This window comes from Pantherophis guttatus, chromosome 2, assembly GCF_059756535.1.
Source record: "Pantherophis guttatus breed Tessera chromosome 2, ASM5975653v1, whole genome shotgun sequence".
Lineage (NCBI taxonomy): Eukaryota > Metazoa > Chordata > Lepidosauria > Squamata > Colubridae > Pantherophis > Pantherophis guttatus.
The window spans coordinates 163,866,204-163,885,924 of record NC_142064.1 but is presented as its reverse complement, the minus strand read 5'-3'; the positions used below and the strand labels follow the sequence as shown (position 1 = coordinate 163,885,924).

General features: G+C 38.1%; 1 protein-coding gene across 5 annotated transcripts in view; it reads left to right on the top strand.

Moving 5' to 3' along the window:
* The first annotated feature begins 7,660 nt into the window (after nt 1-7,660).
* Nucleotides 7,661-19,721, top strand: part of QRICH2 (glutamine rich 2) — a 60,784-nt gene continuing 48,723 nt past the window's right edge. For 4 of the 5 annotated variants that reach the window (XM_087887212.1, XM_087887214.1, XM_087887213.1 and 1 more), the window contains exons 1-4: nt 7,661-9,356; nt 15,602-15,706; nt 18,603-18,674; nt 19,488-19,589. In XM_087887212.1, coding sequence (XP_087743338.1) covers nt 8,670-9,356; nt 15,602-15,706; nt 18,603-18,674; nt 19,488-19,589 — 966 coding nt within the window. In that variant the 5' untranslated portion in view covers nt 7,661-8,669. The remainder of the gene's footprint in view (nt 9,357-15,601; nt 15,707-18,602; nt 18,675-19,487; nt 19,590-19,721) is intronic. The other variant, XM_087887211.1, reaches the window with a different exon arrangement.

Here is a 19,721-nt window from a genome sequence, read left to right as displayed (position 1 = left end):
AGCAGCTTAAATTAAATTAGTAGCTAATTAAACTCCCTTAAATTGAGGTTGTGGGATAAGATGAAGTAAGTTTGTGATTTTGGTTTCTGAAATATTCTGACTCATGGGAAAATTGGTTATGGACAGCACAATGTGAAATAAGAGAGAGCAAAACCATAGAGCTTCTGAAAAATTAAATATTAATCATTTTGAAGAGAAGATCTGCCATTATATTTTAATTAACATTACTTAAAGTGACTGTAATTGGTAACTTTCCAAAACAACAAAAAAGTAATACTCTTGAATATTATGCCTCATTTCCCCAAGCTACAGAGTTCAGAAAACCCAGTGCTTCAGTAATGCTAGTGCTAAATTGAAGGAAAACATGGAGATACATATGTAAGGGATTCATAGCTAACAAGTGCATGCTAAAGTACAATTTAGATCTAACGCAATGTGAAATGTCCATTGTGGGCTGCCCGTATTCAATTCAAATCAAAATTTAAAAATAGATCATGTAGAAATGCTCTAAAATGAAAGCTGAAATCATTTTCAATCTAGTACCCACTGTCTTTACAGAAGTAGATGCAATTGAACTAGCCTAAATCTGAAGTTTGAAGAAATATTCTTTTGTCTTCTTTGGGTGCATCATGATAGTTCTAAAAGTAGTTTCATAAATGAACGGGAGATGTATTCAGAATAATTTTGCAATGCTTAATCACTGTGAAGTGACTTCATATTTTTGAAGCCTGCTGATGTTCAGTTATTAGGGATTTGATAGGACTTTTTAGTATATATCAATTATTATTATTGCAGCTTGTTCTTAATTTTACATGCTTGCTGCTAGGAACCTCAAATCTTTTCATTATCTTCTAATAAATATATACAGAAGCACTTTATCTTCTCAGTTTTGGAATGAAAGAACATGCAAGTAGGGAAGCACAGCACCATGTAGTATTTTTATGACTTTTTGAGTACACTTGTGTACATTGAGAGGAGGAGCCAAATCCTTATAGCCCCCCCAGTTTCATGTCCTTAGAATCTCTATTCAAATGGTTAGGCAAATGTCTTGAATATTGTACCCTTTCCAGTGTCTGAGCTAGTGCAGGTACATAATGTTGAACTTGATATTAAATAATATCCCTTTCTTTAAATGGTCAAATTGATCAATTGATTTATCTGCCACCTTACCAAAAGACCACTCAGGACAACTGGCAGATTAAAACAGTGACTGGGAAATTCAAATTAAAAAAGATAAAAACATTTAAAACATGAATATTAAAAGGACCAGTAAAGGCCTGGCAAAAAGATGCATTTTTACAGGTTTACTAAGAATATGGAATGGAATGGAATTTAAAGCAATTTCCATGAGCAATGCAGGAGAAAATCTTTTCCCACATGCCTGATAGCAAGATTTTGTGGGCAATAGGGATTATCGTCCGAAAGATCTTCTCCAGATCTTACCTCAGGTTTTTAATGGGAGAGGCAATCTATCAGCTGCTTAACTTTCCAGTCAGCCAGAGAAAGGGCTGCAGAATCTACCCCAGATATGTCCTTTGGTAGAACTCCAGAGAACATTGGAGCTGGGAAGACTTAAAAGAGGCTTGTAAATTGTTTATTCTACTATGAATGATAAGGTCAAAAGTTACTGGTTGTTCCTCATGTATTTAAGAATTCATTTTTACCTTCAGCTGGGATACCTCTTAGAAATCCTTTACAGATTGTACCCAGGTCTTTAAGAAGTCAGTGCAGCCCTGGGTTTTGGGTTTTGTGCCTTCTTCCCTACCATTGACTGATGCTGTTTACAACCTTACCAAGGCAAGGGTGAAGTGTGTGAACAAGAGGAGATTCAGAGTTTATTTTGGCAGGTAAGAGTACAAAACTTGAGTCTGCCTTTGTGCTCCATTTGATGTGGCGTGCTGCCATCTGCAGGACGCATGGGAATCCTGGTGTTCAGATGCTGTTTTAAGCATAGGATTTCATGGAATCGGATAATTAATGTCTCAAACTGCTTCCAACTCTGTCCTACCCATATTCCCTCATAAGTAGAAGTTCAACCAGGATTTCCAAGTACCGGTTCATACAGGGTCAAAATCAGTTGCCTTTGGCTGGCATGGGGCTCAGAAAAATAGGAGGTGAGAGGATATGTCAATGGAAAAACCTATGAAAGGAAAACAAGGAGAATTTATTTTTCCATTGCTCTGATATTCAAAAGCAGATTTCCTTTCCAAATGGCTGCCCTCCAGATGCATTGAATGCCACCCTCAGTGTGGTGCAAACCAACAGGTCCTTGTTACTTACTCTCACATAGGCCTCACATAGAATCTTCAATTTGGTTCAGAAAAAGAAGTCTTACAGATGTCTACATTGAACGTTTCTGGAAATACACAGAAGTATATGTTCCATTCTGATCTTGCTGCTTCTCAGCTCCAAAAGCATCACAGTGGCTAGACAGTGTCCTTTTAAATACATACCGTTTCTTTGACATGCTACATATGGCAAATGGTTTCATCTCCCTTACAGTCAGTCAGGCTAGAAGTGGAGCACTGCTGCTTTGATGAACACTTAGGAGAAGTAGCAAATGTGGCAAAGAAATCCTCTTGATCATCCATTATACTCTCTGAATTTAGCAGGGACTTCCTTCTCATTAAGAAACAAATATTTAGCATGAATTTATGTATTTATTACATCAATATGTATAGACACCCATCTTGCAATCATGACTCCAGGTAGCGAACATAGGAGAGAAAAAACTTAAAACTAATGAATAATAGCAAGAGCAGTGACACAATAATAACATAATGACTGTTATTAGAACAGAAGTAGATACTAGCATATGTCTGCCAAGTGGTAAAGTATCTGTCCTGTGGTATGAGAGTATGTCTGGCTTCAATGGGAAGTAGAGAAGACACATCTTCCACATCTTATTACGAAGATATCCAATTATAGGTTAGAAAATCTTCACAAAATCTAGTATTTCTTTTCCAGCATCAAGATGCTGACCTTACATAGGTACAATGTATACAATTATAGAACTGTTATATGACCAATAAAGTTCTTCCAAATCGATTCATTGTTGTGTTTATTATTCAACATACAGTGAATACCATACCTAATTTTTGCAATGTTCTATGTTTTTCCCCCAGGGGAAAAAAAAAGCTTGAGCTCATGCATAATCTAAAAATGAATCTATTGGATGTGATGGGGACTAATGCTTTAAAAATTAATGATAAGATAAAATTAATTGCTAAATTTGGCAAGCTGCTCTTAAAAATCAGAGTAAAAGCCCAGACTTAATTCTGATTGACCATATGTGATTGACTTATTGTCCACACTGATACATTACAGCAGTGGTTCTCAAAAGTGTTGTCTGGAGATCCCTGGGAATCTCTGGCTTTCAGGGGATCTGTGAAGTCAAATATTTTAAATTTTATTTTAATTTCTAATAAAGTAAATTTTAAATAGATGTAATCCACATAAATCAAAGTTCTTTAGGGTCCTCAATCATTTTTAAGAATGTAAAGGGATCCCAAGATAAAACATCTCAGATCTGCTGCTTTAATGTATCATGCTGCTGGTAAATAAGCCAAACACATCCAGTCAGTTTGGCAATGTATTGACCATTAGACTAGCTGGGGTAGGGTTTAAAGTAGCTCCTTGATTTTGTAATATAGTAGCAGCTATAAATTAATTTTCAAAAGCAAATTGGAAATGTTTTAAATTTTGATTTTCAAAATAAATTCCAACTTCTAGAATTTGTACTAAATTTAATGAAAACTATGTGAGAGCATTTAATAGCCACAAATTTCAGATTGGCCTCCAATGATCTGGTGTAAGTGACCTGATACAAAGGCTAATGGAACTCTTATTCCTTATATGACAACTTTTCTCATTGCAGTTTGCTGAATGTTGGTTTCTGAAGTTTTCTTCAGAAGCAGTGGTATACACAGCTGCTTAAAATAGAACTATCCAGCTTTCCCTCTGCATTTGGTTCTCAAAATATCTGAATAAAAAGAATTATGGTTCATATACAGAACAGTGGAAAATTTCATGTAGCTTCATTTAGCTAGTTTCACAAAACACATTAAATCACAAACCATTGTTTAACCATTGTAAAATGAGGGAAGTAGTTGAAGATTTAGGAAAGGGAGGAGCACGCTTTACAGCTGCTCTCAATTATCTGAACCGTATAATTTTAAAATATATTAACTATAAGCAAAGTTGATTTGATATAAGGTTCTAATCTATATTTTCAAAGTGAAGATATGCATTCATACCAGCAAACTGAAGGGACACTTTCTGAGTCCCAGTAATAGGTATTCTTACTTTCATCCTGCCTCCAGTGGTTGACCCTTCACAATTACTGGTATTCCTTGACTTTAAAGAGGTATGTAGTAAATCTGCCCAAGTAGTAAATCTGCCCAAATAAGGACAAATGGTGAATATATTCCATTCACATTTAATAAAATATAAGTAGTATTCTTTATTCAATATATTTATTGTCAGTCAAAAATTTTAATTTTATAATGTTGAGAACAGGAATGTCTGGCCCAGGATAAAAAATAATTCAAGATGGCAGCCACAACTGTACAGAGATTGACCTCCTTTTTTACACACATCACACATAACATGGGTAAGGCTTTGTGTTTTTGTAGCTTCCATCCTCACTTTTCTTGACCCAGATGTCCGTTTGATGGCCTCAGGAGTGACTACATCCAAAGGTTTCTGGTACTGCATGAGACTCTTCAAATGGTTATATATCTGGAAGCTCGTTTACTGTAGTTCTAATGTGTGCCCTAAGTCTTTGTCACTGGTCCATGACCCAGCAGAAAAATATAGCAATGCAAGATTTGTGGCCCAAACTGCCCAGCCCAATTCTGCCCTAGTATTCAGCATGCAAATGGAACTGCTCTTGCTGCTGTTATACAGGGCAGTGAAAAAGGATGATGAGAAGAAATGGTGAAGAAGGGCAGGGTTTCCTTTGGCTTCATTTCCCCTCCTACCAAACATCCTCTGGCAGCAGGAAAACTGGATTGTGGCACTTCTTCATTGCTGTTCAGTCGTCCACTGGGTGCATTGAAGTTTTCTCATTGGTTTTGCTACAAAGGGACTTCCTTTTTTTAAATTTTTTTAAAAAAAACTGCTTTTATTACTTGAGAGAAGTGGCATCATTTTGCTACCCTCTTCTGGCTTCCTGGCCATAGGCTACCTCCTGATACTACTGGCCAGGAGAACACAACTGAACCTATGGTCAGCATTTATATTCCCATTTGACAAGATCAGTGGAGTTTGTTCATTATGGACCATTCCTTCCACTTCACTCTGTACCTATACCCCGTCAGCCAGGATGGGTCCTATCCTAGAGTTCTTGTTTGTGCAAGTAGGCTGCAATATAGGCTCTCTGTGCTGGCAACTTGTTTGTTAAGCATTTTGACAGTGCCATTTCAAACGTCCACTCCAGTCATTCAACCCTGGAGTGTGAGGAGTGGCTGTTCTCTTTCCTGAAGAACCCTGTCTGCAGCAGGGGCCAGCAAAGTCATACAATATGCAGACAGATGCCTCTATCGAAACCAGGCATATGGTCCAAGCAGTTACGACAGGCAGGGTATGCCCACAGCAGCCTAAAATAACCACTTGGTGCTGGCCAGATGTCACTCCCAACTGTACCAGCAATTGGAGAGGAGAGGGGAAGGGGGGAGGGGAGAGGTGAAGAGAAGAAGAGTTGTTATTAGTTGCAAAGTCGTGTCCGACCTATCGCAACCCCATGGACAACTTTCTTCCAGGCCTTCCTGTCCTCTACCGTCCTCTGGAGTCCATTTAAACTCACGCCTACTGCTTCAGTGACTCCATCTAGCTACCTCATTCTCTGTTGTCCTCTTCTTCTTTTGCCCTCAATCTTTCCCAGCATTAGGCTTTTCTCCAGTGAGTCCTTTCTTCTCATTAGATGGCCAAAGTATTTGTGTTTCATCTTCAGGATCTGGCCTTCTAAAGAGCAGTCAGGGTTGATCTCCTCTAGGACTGACCGGTTTGATCGCCTTGCAGTCCAAGAGACTCGCAGGAATCTTCTCCAGCATTATAGTTCTAATGTAGATAAAAGAAATAATGTGAATAAAAGAAAGGAATCATACAGAGTCAGATATATGGGCTCTGGGGGATCCTCTCTATTCACATTATTATAAGGGGAAGACGTACTTAGATACATGAACTTTGAGAGAACCTCTCTATTCACATTACTATAAGAGAGGAAAGTGCTTGTTGGAGATTACATTAACAGTTAAACCTCATTAAGTGGTAATATATCTTCTGATGAAACCTAGATGTCACGAAAATGGAAAACATCTGAGTGACCTCACTATGAATGACACAAAGACATATATGTTACAAAGAGCTACTTAATCTAATAAATTTACCCAAGGACAGCAGTAACTCTCCCATTAGCAACTCCAAGCACTTAAGAAAAGTTGTGTGGCTAAGATAATTTTATAAACTAAAATTAATGGTTTAAGTAATTAGATGAACATATTATCCAATGTATGTAACCATATAGGGAAAATCAGATGTATGATCTCATGTTAATCATATGTGGAAAATGTATGATCTCACTGAATTCTTTGTCTTAGAAATGTATAAAACAGTTGTATCAGAGTTCTCTCCTTGTTCAAAGCTTCAGGTACAAAACTGGCTCTGAACCTTGTGCAATAAAACTGTCTCTGGCTGACCCAGGAATGTTGTTTGGTCTCATCATTCCACAACAGTTCAAAGGCCTCAATTCTTTGGCACTCAGCCTTTCTTATGGTCCAACTTTCACAGCTATACATTGCAACTGGGAAAACCATAGCCTTTGACTCTATACACTTTTGTTGGCAGAGTGATATCTCTGCTTTTTAGTAAGCTATCTAGATTTGCCATAGCTTTCCTCCCCAGGAGTTATGTCTTTTAATTTCTTGGCTGCAGTCCTCATCTGCGGTGCTCTTGGAGCCCAGGAAAATAAAATCTGTCACTACCTCCATTTCTTCCCCATCTATTTGCCAGGAATTGAGAGGGCCGGATGCCATGATCTTAGTTTTCTTAATATTGTGTTTCAAGCCAACTTTTGCACTCTCCTCCTTCACCTGCATCAAGAGGCTCTTTAGTTTCTTTTTCTGCCATTAGAGTGGCATCATCTGCATATCTGAGGTTGTTGATATTTCTCCGGCAAAAAAGAGGAGAAGTTAAAGAAAACTATAGACTGCCTCAGCTATGGGCTGAGGATCACACAAAGACAACATCGTAGCAAACAATTATTGGGGATATTCCTTCCGCAGTTGGCGGGATGAGGCTATAAAATAGCTTTGGTTGACTTAAGCCTGAGCATCATTCTACAGCAGTGATCCCCAAAACAGAGCTTCATGCACAGGCGACTGCCCGCCGCTGGCGCAAATGGAATAGCGCGGCCCGGGGTTTGGGGACTTGATTTAGAAAGAAGGCCAAGCCTAGCCTTGTAACTCACGAGAGTTACAAACTCTTAGTTACTCTAAGTTTTTTCTTAGAGAACTTAATAGTCAGGTGTTTATTCAGTCACTTGTTTTTGTCTGCTAGGACAGAGGTTCTCCAACCTTTCCGGCTTTGCGGACCGGCGTGGGCGGGGCAAAGGGGATGGTTCCGCGCGAGCGGCTGGCCAACGGGCGCACAGCCCCATTTGCACGAGCAGTGATGCCCGCGCGCCTGCCGCTCATGCAAATGAAGCGCGCATGCACGTGCTCGGCCGCAGCGCGTGGAAGTGGGGATGCGCGGTGGCGGTTGCCCGCCGTTTCTCCGTTCCGGTTGAAAAAAACACCTCACGGCTCAGAGGTTGGAGAGACCCCTGCTTCTACAGTATTTTAACATCGTTCTGGCGGGGAAAATAAAGTCCTTTGATTATATATGAGATATATTCTTTATATTTGTACGTAACTGTGAGCGAGGGCGTCCACATTTGATCTCACTTGAATCTTTTTTCTCGGAAACGACGGCTGCTGTGACAGGGAAAGCTAAACGGGAAGGTACCCCCCCACCCAACCCCGGATTAACATTTCAAATTCCCCAACGGACCTTTGCGCGAAAGGCCGTACGGCTCGCGGTCGTAACGTAACGCAACGCGTAACCGTCCCGAGTTGCCTAGCAACCACGAACGCCCGAACTGCATCAATCAACAGAGGCGATGGAGTAAACAAAAGCACATGGGCAGCTACGGCGGCGAATCCCCGAGTCGGGAGGTTTGTTACGCCACCAATGGAATGTGAGAACTGGAACAAGGCTGGATTGTGAGGCGGAGAAGATTCGGATCGCAAGGAGGAGCGAAGAGAGACGTCCTGTTCTCTCCCGGCTTTAACTAACGGGTGCACGAAAGGCTTCCTTCCGTAAATCGGATCCCGTTAGTGAAAGAACAGAATATTCTTAAGAATATTAGAGAAAAAGCATAGCAATAATAGTCCTAGATTGCTCTTTTGGGATGCGAATTTGCTTTTTTTTTTGCCGCAGAAAAGAATCTTCCTTGTGAAGGAGAAAAATCCTTTAGTGGTAGAAGTACTTTCCTAACCAGAAGGTTTTATTTTCTAAGAGTTAGTATATGAGCAACAGATTTATATGGTTACATTGAAAGCAGATTTTATATATTTATTTTTTTTAAAGAAATTTTCAAGCAATTGTCCCACTCAGAATTCGTTACCAAAATGTCTGTCAAAGTCACATTGTATGAATTGGCGGATCTCTCCATAGGGACCCCTGAGGTTGGTGTTATCAATTTCAATGCCCTCCACGCTCTCCTACATAGTGTCATCAGCTACCTCAACATTCAAGATATCAAAGCAGATGTGAAGATGGACAGAGGTCCTCCAACCAAGCCAAAGATGGCATTGCTTTCTGCTGTAACTGAGGCAGGACCTACTGATTTATTGGGCCAAGAGGCATTACCAAAAGAGAAGGAGGACAAGGAAGGCATTTTGAAAGAGGAGCAGGATCCTCGGCTTGCTGACTTGGAAAAGAAACTAAAGCTGATGGAGACCAATCTCCGTGGTGTGAGAGGTCAGATTAAAGGGATAGAAGGCCAGGTCCAAGGGGTATTAGGTCAAGTCCAAGAAGTAGAAAATCAAGTCAGTGGGGTGCAAAATCAAATTCAGGGAATACAAGATGAAGTCCATGGAGTGCAAGATCAAACTCAAGGAGTGCAGGATAAAGTGAAAAGTATGGGGAAAGACCTCATAGGGTTTGAAAAACAGATTGCTGGACTGGAGAAGCTTCCTTCAGGGACTGAACTGATAGAGAAGACCCAAAGTGGATCAGGCACAGCTGTATCTGACATGTGGCAAATGATGCAGATGCAGAAAAAGATTGAAGCCAGTGAGAATGGAATCAACCAGGTAAGTGAACTTTCCATCTAAGTAATTAAAATGTTAGCAAAATGCAGCTTTATATAGATTCTCAAACAAATACATATAAATGAATGGCTTTCTTTAATAATACACTTTACTGTATTTCAAAGCACATTGTGATTATTCAACTGGGACATTCCAGAATCACATAATCTGCATGTATTGTGAGATAAATGAACCACAACAAAAATGTTGTGCTATCAGATCATGCTCCCTGGTTCCAAATTTCTGATATCACACTTCCATTTGGGTTTGATGTTTGCTTCATACACACTGTAGCTGTTCTTTTTGAATTAAGAATATACTAATAACTTTAGTTTGTAAAGCCAGTGTATGTTTTCTGGTGTGCAGTAGGCTGAGGTTTTTCATTTGTTGGAAAAAAATAAAAACAGTATGAACTAAGAACCCCACCTCTACCCCTATGAATGACATTCTTTTGGAAGTAAAAAAGAAAGAACCAGAACCACGAGGCAAGAAATTGGGAAAAGTTGAGTTTATAGGTACTGGGTGGGCTAATGCTTTTATACCAGCATCCTCTTTGTAAACAAAACCAGTAATGGCTTTTAATAAGATACAGACATCTGCAAGAATGAACTTGACACAATAATGACACAACACAATACCTTGGCAAAACATTGGTAAAGGGAATACTTGCCAACAATATTTGGGAGATTAAAATAGGAAAATATTCAAGCAGGAATGGCTCCTTTACATACAAAATACTACCCAGCAAGGCAAATTTAGACACTGGGACTCTAAATAGAAACCAGCAACAAATGTCAACATTCAATCAGGGGTTGGTTCTACTTACCTTTACTACTGGTTCACAACGTGATTGTGCAGATTGCCGATGATGACATCCGGGGCGATGGGTGGGGCCTCCCGCCAGTTTTACTACCGGTTCTTGCAAACCCGGGGCAACCCACCACTGCATTCAGTGTAGATACCAAACTGTGGTCTTGTTTGGGAAAATAGTTTGGAGGGAGGGAGAGAATTTATAGCAAGTCTTTTCATAATGCTTTTCTCTGTATTCAATAGTTGATCTTTTGTTTTGCTTTTCTTACTTATTTTTCTCTTTTATATATCATCTTTATCTCAAGATTTTTTTTAAAAAAATAATGGCTACCCTGATGTGGCAGTTGCAAGAATGAGAACAAAACATGTAAGGGGAAATTTCAAAGTCTGTATGATGGAGTTTCTTTATGATTGTTTTGAATTGATTTGGAGAAATCCAAGAGGAAGACTATAATGGTGACAATCCACTGAGAATCAAGTAAAAAGAACATATCTTATTTGATTAATCAGGAAAAAAGATTATGTTTACCCAGTTTTATTATATCATTCTTTGGAAGGAATTTTACATATGGCTCTTTGTTATCAGTTTCTCTAGATAAAGTGTTAATTAAAAATTGGATCATTGGTAGCATTCAGGTAGCAATGAGATTGGCAAAAAACTCTAATCCTGACATATAGTTTTTTCTGGTTTATAAGAAAAAACATTATTTCATTTTTCCTTTGCATATGATCTGATCTGCCCAATCTTTGCTAGTCCAGTGCCCTTTAGATATGCTGGATTATAATACCTGTCCTCCAGACTCAATATGGCCATTAGCTATCCTGGATAGGAATTATTGGAACTGTATATCAGTTATACAGACTTATAAATAAGTCAAAATGTCCTATTTTTTTTTTTAAAAAAAGTTTGCATGCAAAGAAAAAAAGAGAGCCTACCCCCATGCTAATCAAAACTAATTTGACATCTTGTTGTGCCTTAAAAGCTAATCCATTTATTATGGAGTAAGTTTTTATAGACTTTTGTCCTCTTCATTACGTGTGTGAAACATCCTTCCTTCCTTCATTTAGCACTGGCAACAGCATTTAGACTTATATACCATTTCATAATGCTTTACAGCTCTCTCTAAGCAGTTTATAAATTCAGCATATTGCCACCAACAATCTGGGTCCTCAGTTTACTGCCCTCAGAAGGATGGAAGGTTGAGTAAATCGCAGGGTGGATTTGATTTAAATCAAGTTGATTTAAATCACAATTTAAATCATGATTTAAATCACTAGTAAAAAGGTTTGATTTAAATCAACTCGATTTAAATCATAATTTTTAAAGAGCAACTGTCATCTCTGCTACTCCTTTGACCCACTGTTGACTCACCGATAGTCCCAGTGTTGCAGAATATACAGCCTCATGCTACATAACTAAGCTCCATTTCATGCTGAATAAACTAAATTATTTATGTATCTTGAATAGAAAACTATCTTACAATAGATTTTAACCCCAAAAGTTTTTTATTAAAATAAATTCGATAAAAATAAAAAAAATCCGATTTAAATCAAAAAAATCTGATTTTTTTTATTTTTTTAAAAAAAATCATTGATTTTTATCCACCCTGGTAAACCGTGAGCCAGTCAACCTTGTGCCATTTAAAGCATTTATGTGGCTGCCCAATTTAAGATAATGTGACTCTGGGTTGTATACAAAAGAAAGAAACAGCACTGGCTTGAAGGCACCAAAAAAACTTGTCTCAAAATATGAATTGTATGGGAAGAAGCATGATAAATGGATTCATATCTTTGAAAACATTGTGTTAACTTTTAACTTTGTTGTTTCTTGCATAACTACTTAAAATTTTATCTAGCTGAATGTGATTGTTCTGCCAGAGGACTGAGAATCTAAGGGATTCCAATCAGGCAGGCAGGTATCTATTACAATTAAAGAATAACTCTGACAGGTATAAACCTGGGAGAATGCCAGTAATGCCTGTTCACCCCATCCTCCCTAGTCATCTTTTTTCTTAATTAGAACTGCTGAATCAAAAATAGTTTAACCTCAAGCTGAAGTTATTCAAAGAATGGCTCCCCACAGAGAGAAACCATGCAACAGGTCACTACCGGAGTTATAGCAATGCATTCCGTCTGTAGGAAATTTCCATTTGTTTTAGAGACTTCTGTCAGTATGCCCTGTTGAACCAGGTGAGAGGAATAGGGAACTTGCTCCTCCTCTTGCTGTTTAGAAACTACCATATTTCTTTTGGTGCTGAAATCCCAGAATTTGTTATCACTAGTAGTGAGAGACACTCTCAGTAGAGATTTGCAGGACTAGTCCTACAATTAGGCAGAATGTGGCAGTAGTTCTAATTTGTAGAAACCATAGTCTTCTTAAACAGGCTTACAAATAGTCCTCATTTAGTAACTGCTTCAGTTTAGAGACCGTTCACAATTGCAGCAGTGATGAAAAAGTAAGTATACGACCTTTGCAGATCTACGGTACAAATCAAAGCTGAAGTAAGATCATAAGCACAGTTGTGATTTTACTCGTCGACTGCTTCTCTTAATGACTGAGTAGCCAGTCCAATTGTGGTCACTAAACAAGAACTACCTTTACTAATTTTTATCTCCTGAAGATACAGCTGTTTTTTTGCTTTCTTAACTAACCTCCTATGGTACATGCAGGGCAATGACCCATCAGAAGTACAAATTCTAGTTTTTCTGAATATGGAAATGAAACAGATTAGGAACCTTCTTGGTTCTACCTTCTGATGTCCAGAAACATCTGCTGCACTCCAGAATATAACAATCATCCCTCACGTTAGAAATCTTCTGTATAAAATTCCTAAGGCCCTACTATAATATTAACAATAACAATTTTACTATTTTAATAATAGTAACTTATTAACATTAATAATGCAGTTCAGAAGAAGAACTTGATGTGTAATTGTACAGGCAAATTAAAGTCCTTACATGGCACTTAAGAGAGGAGTCACCTTGAGTAACCTCATTATCTTTAATCCCAATTCTATTCAGTGACATTGATTCCCAAAGAAGCGAGTGGTCTTGCAAGCTGAACCTTGGTTTCTAAGGCTTTTGGGTGTACATTGAAAAGTTCTATGTTGTGGGGAAAGATTTAGAAAAAGTCAGATCTATCTATATATATAAAAGCAAAAACCACTCACGTCATAATCACGAAATCTCCAGAACCATAAAGCCTACAAACTTGAAATTTGCCACGTATGTTCCTCTTGGCTTCTAGGTGCTCACTAATAAAGGGTTTTCCAAAATGACCATCAGAGCATTAATATTTCCTATATTATTAATTAGTTAGATGTTCTACTCCCTCTCTCAACTTGAAAATAAATCTGGAGAGAATGGGATAGCATAGGACAGCTTCTGTGGGGCAAGCCTGAGGGAGAGAAGGGGCTAGGAAGCCTGAGGGAGAGAAGGGGATAGGATAGGAGATGTTTCTGTGGGGCAAGGCTGAGGGAGAGAAGGGGAGAGGAGAGGCCGATCGTAACTACTCATTAATTTTCAAGCTGTAAGTGTCCATTTATCAAGCTCTATCACATAGTTTCGTTGTGAAGCACAGGGATCCAGCTAGTATATCTATATCTATATTCAAATTGAGTGGTCATGATGGTGCAAAACCTCACTGTGTGAACATTGAATTAATGAATGGCAAATGTTATGTCCAGTGGTACCAAGCAAAGTTCTGGGAAGGCATGTCTGCACTTGATTTCTTAATAAGATGCCTGGTGCTTTGATTGGTAACAGACTCCTAGGTAACAAATGCATTGAAGTGAGAAAAAAAAAACTCAAAAGATTTGTGGTCTTACAATTCTCTATTAGATCTAGAATCTAGATAGAGATGTTATTTCCTTTAGATAAGGACATAGGCCATAAGTAACTATATCTGAGATTTTTAAAAAATCCTCAGATCTTTTTAAATCTAGTCCACATGGCTTGTATGAGACATCATAGTTGTAGTATAGGTTATTCATCTTTACTGTAGACTAAAGCAGAATTCCTTCTCTTGAGTCCTTCAGACATGTTGGCTTATTATTTTCTAGTTTCCTGGCTCACATGATGAAACAATTAGTTTTTTAAACTTTAATTTATGTTTTGGTGGCTCATTTGAGAAACATAGTTGCTAATGAAAACTAGATAGCCTTCTGTGCAAACCCATTGCATTGGTTGATAGACTCTCTGATAGTCTGGCTGCAACCAACTTTCCTTCAAATCATCTTGCTGTTCTAGCAACACTACAGTATTTAGGGAGAGAAAGGGGTGATAGTTCTCTCTCTGTTCTCATCCTGCTGCATGTTTCAAATAAAGTACCTGCAATGACTCTTAGGAAGCATTTACTGTATCTGTGTCTAGCTCTCTGGGTGGCTCTCCCATTGTAAACAAGTAAATAGACCTGTGTTCGAAGTAGGGATACCAACTGAGTAAATCCCTTTTCCTTCCAAAGTAACATTTTGTTAGTAGCACTTCTGCATCTATGGGATAGCAGAATGCATAGCAAAATACTCTTCCAATGAATGGTATCTTAAAATGGCTAAACCTGAGTATATCACAAGCTGGGCTTCTAAATCTTGCAAAAATCTTATATGTTTAGTATTTAAATTAATTTAATTTAAAAAGTAGAATCCCATCTTTGAAAACAACCATCTTTGATGTATAGTTAGTATATATAGTTTTTGACAGTATAGTTTTGATTTCTCAAGACATCTTTTTTTTTCTTCTCAAGATTTCTGATTTTTTAAAAAAAAATGTGTGTGGCTATTTGAAGATTACATTGAATGGAAGTGTTCATCTTCAGTGAATGTTGTTGGTCTCAGCTGCCAGTGGCTTCCTTGTTCTCCCTCCAAGACCTGTTCCAGCAATTGGAACATGCTGTTCTCCCCTAAGAGAGAAACACCTATTGGGGTTTATTCCCTTTTGGCTGAGAGAGAACTCAGGGAACTTAATTTGAATATGTTGCTGCTGTGAATATTCTCTCTGCTTATTTGGTTAAAAATTATTTTGATTCTGGAGGGGAAGCTGAGGCCTCATCTTCAAAAGTAGAATTTGGTGGAATACTTTCTAATACCTTCAGTAACTTCACATTAATTTCCAAAGAATGATCAATACAGAGACCTAGATTCATCCTGAAAATGCATTAATTTTTCCTTAAGAATAAAAATCTGCATTTTCCTGACTTCCTTTCCTTCTTTTGCTGCATTTTAGCTGGGAGGAAAAGCATTCTTTCATACAGTCCCCTATCAACTGCTTTAAAATAAGGTTAGTTTGTGAGCTCTAAACATAGATTTCCCATAGTATGTTTGTTTGGTTTCAGGCCTCAGAAACATGAGTCAGACAAGGGCTAAACTGGAGATCATCCTTAATCAATGGTTTAAGGAATGAATACATTCATCTTTCACTTTCTCACTCTCTTCCTTTTGTAGGCTATGTCTCTGTTACAAGATTTAGTGGATGAGACGAGCAACATGAAATCAGCCACAGGCAACTTGGAGGATGAAGTAAAAAAAATCAAGGAGCACTTAGCTGTGGTAAGCAGCTTTTATTTTTGTCTCTTGGCCCTGCAAGCCTTTGGGAGTTGGCTGCATATGTTCAAGACTTGGTTGTTTAGTTCTTTCTTAAAACCTCAGGGATCTAGATTTTACCACTTTGGTAGTCTGACTAGGTACTTTAGTCTGCACTCATTTCCAAATGAAGACACACATTCATGCACATGTAAACACATATAAGGAACAGCTATATTTGGCTTAATTCCTATATAGAGAGCAAGGGTAGGTTGAATTCTTTGTTACTTTTCAACAAAAGATTACAAATCAGGGTAGGAGCAACAGTTCAAATGCTTTGTTTTGTTTTGGGGGCCTGAAATCACAGGCTAATCCGTACAAAGAACTACAGGTAATCCTTAATTTATAACGATTCATTTAGTGACCATTCAAAGTTACAACACTGAACAGCACTGAAAAATGTAATTTATGACTATTTTCCACACCTACAACCAGGGGTGGGTTCTACTTATCTTTACTACCAGTTTGCAGTGGGGCCGCGTGCACACGCTTGCTTTGCTCGCGCACACGTGTGCTCTTTTGCACAAGCACAGAAACTTCTGCGTATGTGCAGAAGCATTTTGATGACGTCGGGGTCAGTGGACGGAGCCTCCCGGCGGTTTTACTACCAGTTCTATAGAACCGGTGTGAACCAGGGGCAACCCACCACTGCTTACAACCATTGCAGCATCCCCGTGATCAAAATTCGGAAGTTTGGCAAATGGTTTGTGTTTATGATGGTTGCAGTGTCCCAGGATCATGTGATCACCTTTTGTGACCTCCTGACAAGCAAAGTCAATAGGGAAGCCAGATTCACTTAACAACCGGGTTACTAAGAACTGCAGTGATTCACTTAACAAACTGTGGCAAGAAACGTATAATGGGGCAAAATTCACTTGACTAATGTCTTGCTTAACAGCATAAATTTTGCACTCAATTGTGGTCGTAAGTCAAGGATCACCTGTACGCTGAGTTCATGATTTTTCCAGAAATTATTAGGGTGGGGTATACATGCACATTTTGACAAAAGTAGTGTGGGATATAAACTATCCTACAACAGCCCTGAATTGATCAAGTTCCTAAACAGTTTGGTGTGTGTGTGTGTGTGTAAGTGCCCACTAGAGTTAATCAGAGTTTCCCTATCTTGTCTGAAAATTGAAAGAGATTATTTTATCAGTACTGCATTGGGGAGACAACTGTAGGTCAGAAACTCCCAAACTCTTCAGTTTCTCAACCCCTTCATGAAATTTCAGATTGTTCATTGAGTTTCAAATATTTATTTTATGAAAATAATGTAATAAATAGTACTTTAACTAATATTACTACAAACAACAACAATAATAATAGGCGCCTTGGGCAATACCACCTTTGAACAACATCAAAGAACATTTGCCTATTCCAGGATTCTAGGAAAGATTCCAGAGGTGAATAAAAATGCCAAATCCAGTTTAAGCATTTGGTTGACTATGGGACCAATCATAATGATAATAATGACTACATGTGGCAATTATTGGCTGTAAGAAAAGCCAAGAACCCTTGCTAAAAGAAGTCAGTCAAGGAAAGCTCTTGAAAACAACAAAGGTGAAAGCTGAATCTAGGGAAAAAAATTGAAAATGAATTTGTTAATTGGAAGGACGAGCCAATGGCCAATACTTGAAAGATACTGAAAAAAAGCGGATTTTAAAAATCCACATGGTTAAGATCAGGAACATTTAAAAAAGAAACTGAAGGCTTTATTTTAACTGCTTAAGGTTTGTCAACTAATTGCATGAAGGGGGGCCTGGTGGCTCAGCAGACTGATAGCATTGTGATTAACACCAGTTGTCTGCAATTACTGTAAGTTCGAATCTCACCAGGCTCAAGGTTGACTCAGCCTTCCATCCTTTCTAAGGTAGGTAAATTGAGGACCCAGTTTGTTGGGGCAATAAACTGACTTTGTATAAAATATACAATAGTATGAAGGCTATTGCTTAACGCATTGTAAGCCGCCCTGAGTCTCCGGAGAAGGGCGGCATATAAATCAAATTAAAAAAAAAATATTGCCTTTCTGGTGATCAGTCGGCTGCAGCAAAATTTTATAAAGTGACTACAAGTAGAGTTGTAAATTATTTATTGAAAACTTTTGCCATAAGTTATATTAAAAATTTCTGGGACCATTATATTGAGGTTTTGGAAAATGACCAGGTTCAAATTTATGGGACTTCAAGATCCAAACAGACATGCATCTTGTTCATAACATGGTTGATATAAAACAGTTCTTGAAAAGAAGAAAGTCTAGTTCATTGATGTCACTATAACAGTGATACTACTGGTAGGATTGAGGAAAAACAATTGGAAAAATTTACAAAAATGGGGGCTGACAAATCAAAGTTGAACACTTATGGAAAAAGAAATTCGTTGTTATACCAATTGTGATGAGAGTCATCAGAGCAATGCCTAAAAGACTCCCTCATTATCTGTCAATATTGAATTTATCAAACCCAAACTCTATAATTTTACAAAAAAAGAATACCCTGCTTAGAACTGTTTATACTCTTAGACGTTATTTATATTGGTAGTTGTTTATATTTTTGAGTAACATTAAATGAACTGTACTCTAGAGCTGTTCCTTGAGACCAATTTATCCCCTGGTGCTTGTTTTTGTTTCTTTGCACTCTGGGATTAAAGATGCTTACTCTCCCCCTCCCCCTCCCCGATTTATAAGAGAAAAAAATGGCCCCCAGAGCAATACACTTACTTTGACTTAGGCATTCTTTTTTTTTTTTTGCTTGAATTTTCCCTATGTGATATTTAATATATCTTTATGACATGTTTAGTACTTATTCATAAACACATCTTACATTTGAATAAAAAGGGTAATCCAAACTTTTATTTCATTTTGCAGCTAGATCCTCGTGGGTTTGATGATCGTTTAAATGTTTGCCTGAGCGATCAGAGTAGCTTGGATCACGATTTGGTATGTTCTTGCCTTCTACAGAAAAGGAATTTTTGTGCCAGCTCACACACACACACCTTAGTGGTTGTGTAAAATCTGAAGTATCTGAAGCAGTTTATCCAGTTGCCCCAGTTGCTCTGTGTTAACTACATCTTTCATCCTGGTCTGAAGCTATTTTAGTGTGCAAGCTTGGCATTGTTACTCTCTTGCATTATCAGTTTCACTTTATAGAAAGCTGCCAGAGTTCATGCAGATGAACTCTGACAGCACCCTCCAGTGCTTCTGCTGCAAATTAATGGCACGAGAAACTCCACATCTCATTTGTGATCTCCAGGTTCACTGTTTACAGCTCTCTGAATTGCTACATAGTCATTTTTTTGGCAAAGTCTCAGCACATTGGCAGGTCCTAACAAAGCAAGGCTGTCATTCATTCAAATAATCTTCTCCATGTTTTTTCTTGTTATGATGTCATTGTACCGATGATATGATTTTGTAATTGGCGTCATTTTCATTATTACAATTGACAAAAGTATGTAAAGTTGCATATTTGAGTCATGACATCATGACATATGTGCTTTCAGGGATGTCTGTGATGATAATCCCTGCTGATGGTTTTAAATTAGATTTAACACAAAAAGAACAAGGAACTGGGAAGAAAAGGACAATAAGTCCTGGAGCACCTAATTGCTGGATGATTTGCTTCCTTATTTGATGCTCTTATCTAAAGTAATTCCCTGGGCTTCCAAATTCCTAATTAAGAAGGAATGATAGTCAACAGAATGTATGGGACAGAAAGGATGATTTTCATATGTTTTGGTTTTGATTCTTTTCTAGAAAGATTTAGAGAGGAGGTTAAACCAATTCCCATCTCCAGAAGAAATGGTACGGTGGGAAGTTCTTGAAGATATCCTTGTGAAGGGCAAGAGCCCATCTCCTGTGAGTATGGTTTAATTAGAATGTCATGTTTCCATAATGACTTCATGCTGAAAATAAGCTGTGATAAACATAGGTTATCAACTTGTACCACATTTGGAGAAATAAAAATCCCAAAATAAGTTTGATATTTGG